Consider the following 8,874-nt stretch of genomic DNA (forward strand, 5'->3'; position numbering starts at 1 on the left):
AGAACAAGAGGGACATCCACGCGTGCTCCTCCTCCGCCGCCCGCCTCCACGCCATGCCTCGTCACGACGCGCCGCGGGTTGCGGGAATGAGCCGATCTGATGTCTAAATTTTTGCCACGCATGACGGGTATACGAATGGTCACACGGGAGCTGAAACGTTTTGCTGTAGTGGAGCTTGAATACGAACGATGCACCTCTTCGTGTGCTGCCTGTTCATTTCGTCTCCCTTCGTTGCTTCACCTCCTGCCGCAGCCTGTTCGCTTCCTTCTTCTGTGCCTATATAAGAGAGGTCGCTCCTCTCCAGAGAGACACACCAGAATTTCTTCCTCCTCTCGCCACAAGTTCCTGAGCACAGCGTTGCTGTTACATTCTTCCTCATCCCGGCTTGCAGCATGCACCGCAGGTCGGGACAGTAGGACTCCGGAACCGCACATTTTGAGTCCTGTATGGGAGAAGGGTGATAAGGTTTTTGGGGAGCGCTCTGCGCGACTACTGACTTCTTCGTCACGGACGCCCCGTACTCCGACGACTACTTGCCCGGCGATGACTACTACCCCGACGTCGACAACCTCCTCGACGACATGGAAGACACCAACCCCAAGTCCAGTGCCTCTGCTCCGGCTGCTGTCCAGTACGTGTTCTTCGTTTTCCTGTTAGAGGTCCTGTCACAGTTCCTTCTTCTACTGTTTACCCTACACATGTTAGAATCCTCCTCATATATGCATCTTGATCTACTGTCTGCTCGAGAGATGATCGTTTCTAGCTCATATATGCAGATGTTATTTACCTTCACTTTGCCAAATCGCATGACTTGTTTTATCATTGCTATACTAGTCATGTTTTATCTAGTATTTCTGTTAATAAAATCATTCATTAAATTGGTCATATTTCCAACAGTACATACCCTCAGCCCCGAGGGTGAACTACTCCCTCCTCGTCATGGAGAGCGCCGGGATGATGAAGATGGCCACCGATGAGGGATCCCCCCTCTAGCCGGGTGCCGGAATAGGGTCTCGGTTGGTTTTTAGTGGCTATAGAGGTTTGCGGCGGCGGAACTCCCGATCTAGGTTTCTTCCTGGAGGTTTCTGTATTTATAGAGATTTTTGGCGTAGGTCACACGTCAGTGGGGTCTTCGAGTCATCCACAAGATAGGGGGCGCGCCCAGGCGGGTTGGGCGCGCCCTCCACCCTCGTGGATGGCTCGGGACTCTTCTGGCCCAACTCTTTTACTTCGAGGGCTTCTTTTGGTACATAAAAATCGTCAAAAATTGGCAAGTCAATTGGACTCTGTTTGGTTTTCATTTTCTGTAGAACTAAAAAACAAGGAAAACAGAAACTGGCACTGGGCTCTAGGTTAATAGGTTAGTCCCAAAAATCATATAAACCAACATATAAATGCATATAAAACATCCTAGATGGATAATATAATAGCATGGAACAATAAAGAATTATAGATACGTTGGAGATGTATCACCCCTCTTACGTGGCCCTTTCTCCTCTCCCCCAATAAGGCCCACAAGGCCCAATACTTCTCCCGGGGGTTTCCGGTAACCTCCCGGTACTCCGGAAAAATGCCCGAATCACTCGGAACCATTCCGATGTCCAAATGCAACCTTCCAATATAAGAATCTTTACCTCTTGACCATTTCGAGACTCATCGTCATGTCCGTGATATCACCCGGGACTCCGAACAAACTTCGGTACATCAAACCACATAACTCATAATACAAATTGTCATCGAATGTTAAGCGTGCGGACCCTACGGGTTCGAGAACTATGTAGACATGACCGAGACACATCTCCGGTCAATAACCAATAGCGGAACCTAGATGCTCATATTGGTTCCTACATATTCTACATACGTTGTTGCTTTGTCATCGGTATGTTACTTGCCCGAGATTCGATCATCGGTATCATCATACCTAGTTCAATCTCATTACTGGCAAGTCTATTTACTCGTTCCGTAATACTTCATCCCGCAACTAACTCATTAGTCACAATGCTTGCAAGGCTTATAGTGATGAGTATTACCGAGAGGGCCCAGAGATACCTCTCTGCAACACGGAGTGACAAATCGTAATTGATCTATGCCAACCCAACAAACACCTTCGGAGACACCTGTAGAGCACCTTTATAATCACCCTTTTACCTTGTGACATTTGGTAGCACACAAAGTGTTCCTCTAGTATTCGGGAGTTGCATAATCTCATAGTCTGAGGAACATGTATAAGTCATGAAGAAAGCAGTAGAAATGAAACTGAAATGATCATAATGCTAAGCTAATGGATGTGTCATGTCCATCACATCATTCTCCTAATGATGTGATCCCGTCCATCAAATGACAACACATGTCTATGGTTAGGAAAAATAACCATCTTTGATAAACGAGCTAGTCAAGTAGAGGCATACTAGGGACAATATGTTTTGTCTATGTATTAACACATGTACTAAGTTTCCAGTTAATACAATTCTAGCATGAAACATGAATTTGATCACCTCTATACTTTTGCTCGATATACAACTATCAATGTCAACCAAGTGATTCAAACTGAGTATTTGTAGGACCTTTTCCACTTGCCATTGACTACCCAAGCCTATGATGAATTTCTGGAAATGGAGCATCTATGTATCACATTGAGAACTTCAGAATACTTGGAACTCAGAGACACATGGAGTTACATTTGGGAATGATTTTTACTCTTCCATCAAAGCTTACAATGTTTTAATTGGATTTAAACAACCCCCCCCCCACTTTGGTTGGATATGGAAAAGCTCATGCCGGCAAAAACACAAGGTGTTCTTCTGGATGCTGCTACATGATAGAGTCAATACAAGGAACCTTGTGAGAAGAACGAATTTTGAACTAGAAGATTACAACTATGCTGTGAGCAACTGTCAATTGGAGGAGACACTGCATCACCTTTTCTCGAGTTATCCCTTTGCAGCACAATGTTGGGACTTCATTTGCCCTAGTAGGGCACACAACTTGTCAGTCTTAGAAGCTTTTCAAGATCTCAAGGACAAACTGAACAAACCTTTCTTCATGGAGATCATCATTCTTGGATCCTGGGTTATTTGGATTTCCAGAAATAATAAAATATTTGAGCATATTAACCCCTCCTTCGAGGTATGGAAGTTCATATTCTTGGAAGAATTGAAGCTGTTAAGATACAGGATGAAGAGAAAATATGCTCACCATTTCTCTACATGGTTAGAGTCCATCTCATAATCTATTCTCATGTTGTCCAGTAGGTTGTGTAGTTTTTTCTCTTCTCTTGTCTTTTTATCCTTGTCTAGATAGTTTTCTTTTCTTTTCTTTTTCTTTTTGTTTCTTTTAGCTCAGCCTTCGTTTCTGTTTTTTGGCTTACCTCAAGCCACTTGTAGACCTCTGCTTTAATTATTTATAAAAGTTACAGTGGCGTTTTTACCCTACTGTTTATAGTCAAAAATAATAATAAACATTTATCATGAAATAAGGAAATAAATAATAACTTTATTGTTGCCTCTAGAGGATATTTCCTTCAGGAAGCACCGTCCTATAGTTGGTCAGGAAAGGTTCATGGTAGGGCCAACGGAAAGTTGGTTGGCAAAACTAATATCATCAGATTGTTGGTCGGGAAAGGTTCATGGCAGAGCCAACCGAAAGTTGGTCATAATATGTATTGCCATCGAACAGTCCGTCGGGAAATGTTCATACCAGAAAATCGGTCGGGAAAGGTTCATGGTAGGGCCAACAAAATATCGGTCGGTAATGTTTCCTATAGTCGTCCAACGGTCGGTCGGTAAAGATATGTCAGTCGGGAAAAGGCTTTCCCGTCTGGACTTTCCCCAACAGACCATGTCGGTCGGCAAGTCTCTCCCGACCGATTGTATGTCGGCGAAAGTTGTTTTCGTGACCAATCTGTCTATTGGGGAAGTAGTGTTGTTGTGTAGTGGTTGCTTGCGCGTTGGGATGGTGATGACTTTGGGCTCGTGCTCTGGCGGGACAACTTTGGGTCCATGGTGGGTCGGAGATTTTGCTCCGAGTACGTGGGGTAGGCGCGGTCCAGGTAGTGCTCGATGATGGTGGTCGTGTTAGCGTTGCGTCAGAGCGTGGATCAGTGCCGGTGAGCATTGACATGGCGTCGTGTGAGCTCGCCTAGCCATGGGCTCGGGGATAGCTTACCGGCTGTCGGTGGCAGTATCGGAGTCATTTTGCCCCGTCCCCCAAGTCCACTGGGTATTGCCTGGGGATGCATGTGTGGATGCCTCCTACGGTGACAGCGTCTACCCAGACTCGGGGACTGATGCTGGGCTAGGAGTAGATGAGGTGGCGTGGCTCTTCCTTCCGTGGTTGAGTGCGTTGTGATGTGGGCGGCGCTCAGTAGCTCGTGACATGGACGCCGGGGCGACGGCCCCGGATGGTGGTCTGCATGGTTGCTCTTCGGCGGGCATCATTGCAGCGGTGGTGGCTCCCCTCATGGGTTGTGTGGGCAACAAGAGGTGTTGCAACGGGTAGCTCGGACGTGTCCTCTCTATCGATGGGCCGGCATCCAGATCCAGATCTGGGGATCTGACATCATCACGCTCTTCCTGGCGGCCTTGTGGTTGCACGGGTGAGATGCCGAGCAAAAGCTCCGTGCCTTGGCGTCGATGACGGCGACACCCGAGGGTGCCACGCTCTTCTTGAAGACGTCTTCGTGGATCTTCTCTCCGTGTCAGAGCTCCAGGTGAAGACCTTTGTGTACTGTGGGCTCTGCAGCGGCCACGCTTTGCGCCGTTCTCCCTCTTGAGGGCGTTGCCGTGGAACTTAGGTGTGTTAGGTTGTAGCGTGAGGGTGGTTAGTTCTTCTGGTGCGCGTTGCTGCTAGCATAGGCATGTGCATTTTGCGTGTGCCGGATCTCTCAGGATCGGTTTAGCAAGGGGCTACCTTACCATCTTGTATCGTTCAGCCGCGCATGTACTTTTTCAGTTGTTATTTTATTAATAAAGCGGAGCGAAAGCCTATTTCGAGTTGGTACCATGGTAAAATGACGTCCTCACTATTTCCAATTTATCCATAGACAAATAGCCAGGGTAATTTGCCCTAAACATCCCTTGGACAAAACTAAGCATCTTGTAACTTCGCATCCAAGCTCAAGGCGAATATATTTACAACTGGTCTGGCTTTCTTTCATCACCGAAGCTTGAAGGCATAGGTTGCAGAAAATATCAGACAGAGGGCAAGAACTGAAGTACAACAGATTATCAAGTTCAAATGGTGTCTTCATAAGTTATTTAGTTTAACAATGAGGTCCAAATAATGTCCTTTTTTCAGAAGTTATTTGGCTTAAAACTATGGAATTCTAGAAGAGAAAATTAGATTCGGAACCTGCGCAGACTGACTGTACAAACTAGATTCGGAACCTGCAGAGGTTCTGTTTCAACATTCAACAGCTCAATTTTTCTTCGAGAATAGTGCACAATTAGCAACTCCACTATATTAAATTTTTGCACAATATATTACTTTCATTGTTGCTATAGTACTTCCATTTGCTAATGTCTTTCAACACATTTCATAACAGTGTAGCGTTAGCGGATTATTTGTGCTTGTACAAATGAAATGAGCGCGTAAATGGAAAAACTGAAACAGTGTACAGACTGCTAGTCAACGGAGCAAGACATATTACAAATTTTTACCGATCTAGCCTAGTTCATATAGGGTGGCTAGGGTCGAAGACATATTTTTTTGCGAAAATTTACCCTTCTCTAAAACATCTCTGAGAACATAAGAAATACTAGACAAACTAATCTTAGGTTACTATAGTGGTCTCAACTCAAGTAACTACCTGAAGTTAATTCACGGCCAGCGTACTAAATTTTGCGCGCCTTCGCTGCTTTCTCCAATATATCTGCACACGTAGTAGGGCATGTCCTTTTCAGGCGCTCATACCCTTTGCTTGCCACCACATCAGCCATTCTATTTGAAGAGCTAATGAACTCAATGCAAGCATCTTTGAGCATGCTGCAATGATGCTGGTCGGCTAGGGCTAATCTGGTGGTCACATTCTCGGCAAGAAGAATATCGCAAACACTGTTTCAAATAGCCCGCTATAGCTCCGCTATAGCACGCTATAGCGTTTACAAAAGGTCTTGCGCTAAGAGACTTTGGTCCAAACAAATGAACAAACATTTTAAATAGCGCGCTATAGCTCCGCTATAGCACGCTATAGCATTTGAAAGAGGTCCGGCGCTAAGATGCTTAGCGCGCTATTTAAAACTTTGATCGCAAAGTTTGCTCTCACACATGAGCTTCATCCTTTCCATGGCATATCTGTCTGCAGCAACAAGCAGATGCTTAACCATCTCTTCATACTCCTCATCATTGAGTTCATCCATTGGGGGCAGCGAATCCGTGTAGATGAATTGGAGCAATGCTTTGAAAACAGGAGGCTGCATATCTTCAATGGTTAGACTCCGCTTACACTCGTTGCTCATCGGCCCGTAGAACTCTGCCTTGAATACCGGCGACCGCATTGCGAGGATGACCTTATGTGCGAGGAAAACCTCCCCGTTGACGTTGAAGGACACATCAGCTACCTCTTGTGTCTCTAGTAAATTACGAAGATTATCCAGCAAGTCTGACCGCGGAACTTGGTCCTCATATTTCATCATCGTCTCCGCCGCCAGTGCCTCCTTGAAGTTGATCACAGTAAGACTGCACTCGATGAGAAGGGCGTCGTCCAGGATATACTTTTTGAGCTTCCTCTTCTTCCTGAGTTGGCGATAACCCCAGGACGGAGCATCAGAGTCAAACAAGGTTATCTCGCTAGGGTTTGGCACTGTAAAAGGCGGCGGCGCCTGCTGTGTGGCCTGGTCGACAAGCCTCAGATCGAAGAAGGCCCTGACCTCGGCGTCCTCGGTCTTGAGATCGAGGAAAACCGACAGCCAGTCTTTGTATTCCTCATTGTTACCGTCGGGGTAATAGCTGAGTCGCCATTCGTAGCCGCCGACAGCCAAGGTAGCGGACTTGATGCGCTCGCCGACGCCGATGCCACTGTACAGGCTGTACCCGGTGATTCTAAACAAGTGCGTCCCGTGTGCAGTCTCCGCGGCACAGGTCGAAGTCGTCGTTAGTGAGCTCTGGGACGCCGCCATTGCGGGTCGTTATGCGGCGGGCAGAAACTAAACGCGGTGGCCAGGCAATTCGGGAGTCGGGGAGGAGGTCGTGGCGAGGGTTTGACGTGGAAGGAGTTTTGCGTTTTCTATATAGGGATAGGGATCGAGGGATTAGGGACTTGTGTAGCAAAATTGATTCTCTTTGCATCAAGTCCAGGCTGGGCCAGAGGGTGGGCCTCCAGTGGAAGCGATCCTGGTCAAAGATTGGCTCTTGAGATGGAGGAAAACTGGCGTCCCAACGCAAGCACGGAAGGGAAGAAGCGGATGATGGGGTCAATCGCGACAGAGCCAACGCATGTACGTGCCTACCGATCCGGACCGTACGTACGTACGTACGCGTCTCCTCCTTCCGCACGTACGGGCAAACTCTTTTTTTTTTTGCCTTTCTTTCTTTGCGACGCACACAAACAGCGCTCAGTATGGTTTCCTACTCCAACATCTTAGTTGGGCGGGGGTGCCAGATCTGGAGTTCGATGGCGTGTTGGGGTGTTGCCCCGGTCTGATTCGTTCAACGGCAATGGCTTCGTCTTTATTGGCGAGCCACCTTGCAGGTCCGCAAAGCTACATATCAGCGATGGTGCCGCGTTGAGCTCGGGTGTGGAGGTGATCCGTCAATTTCTCCTTTGGTGGCGGCTATGGTGGTGCCAGAGGCAGGTGACAGACGTTGGTATCAAGCTCAGAGGATTCTTCAGTCTTGTTTGTAATTTTACTTCTTGGTTGGTGTTCCTGTGTGCAAAGGCTAGCGTTGTGCTATCTTTTCAATTTTGTCAGGTCTGTATGTACGTGGCTTGTATTATGATATAAATGAGACATGTATTACCATGCAAAAAAAAACAGCGCTATGTAGGTATCATTTTATGTGTACGCCATAGGATAGATTGTAGCTAGCGTCGCGACTTCCCTACCCTAGCCGCCGCCACGCCAGGCGACTAGGGAGGCGATATTCTTCCTCCGATCTCAGTCGGCCAGGGCGTTGGCACCCTCTCCCTCCGGCTGCTCTTGCGGTAGGAGGGAGGGGGACCCCGTTCCTCCCTTCTGTAGTTAGGTTTTGGATTTATAGGTCGTGGTGCGCCGTTGGGGTGGTGGGAGCGGCGCCCGGACGAATAAATGTGCCTCAGCTTCACTCCCATACCGACGATGCTGTTCATGGCGGTATCTCGGAGTTGATGGCATCGTGTGATTGTCGATCCTTCAGATCCGCTGTGTTAGGGTTCATGGATGATGTCGGCGAGGCGGCGGTGGCGACTCCATCATATGTGTCTCTCCTTCTGCTCTGCCCCCGTTGCTATGGCGTTGTCTCCGACGTCATGGTGGAGCAGGGAGGTTTTGTCATCCAGGAGTACGCGCAGACGGTTGTCTGCGCAAGTGACAGCTGGAAGATGGTGCATCCCGTGCTGGGTTTGTGGTTCGTGGCTGACAGTTCTGGTTTCCTCCTTCGGCGTCGTTGTCGTGCGGGGATGTCAGATCTAGAGTTTGATGGCGTGTCCGGGGACATGTTGCCCCGGTCTGATTCTTTCAACGGCAATGGTTTTGCTTCTGGCAAACTATTTTTGAGGTCCGTAAAGCTGTTGATCAGCGATGGAGCCGCGTCGAGCTTGGGTGAAGAGGTGATCTGTTTTTTTTCCTTTGATGGCCGCTTCGGTGGTCTCGGGGGAAAGGAACCGGCGTTGGTATTTTGCATAGGATTATCCTATCTTTTTAGTTTTGTAATGTCGGTGCTTACGTGTCTTGTAACCGG

The 8,874-nt window shown here is 47.7% G+C and overlaps 1 protein-coding gene across 1 annotated transcript; it reads right to left on the reverse strand.

The window, feature by feature from the left end:
* Window positions 1–5,831: 5,831 nt before the first annotated feature.
* On the reverse strand, window positions 5,832–7,171 carry LOC123155919 (BTB/POZ and MATH domain-containing protein 1-like). Its single transcript, XM_044574072.1, has 2 exons — window positions 6,251–7,171; window positions 5,832–6,049 (listed from the first exon to the last, which is right to left on the reverse strand). Exons 1-2 carry the CDS (start codon window positions 7,113–7,115, stop codon window positions 5,832–5,834), a joined length of 1,083 nt encoding a protein of 360 aa, XP_044430007.1. The 5' UTR covers window positions 7,116–7,171.
* Between the last annotated feature and the right edge of the window lie 1,703 nt (window positions 7,172–8,874).

The sequence above is a fragment of the Triticum aestivum genome, chromosome 7B (assembly GCF_018294505.1).
Source record: "Triticum aestivum cultivar Chinese Spring chromosome 7B, IWGSC CS RefSeq v2.1, whole genome shotgun sequence".
Lineage (NCBI taxonomy): Eukaryota > Viridiplantae > Streptophyta > Magnoliopsida > Poales > Poaceae > Triticum > Triticum aestivum.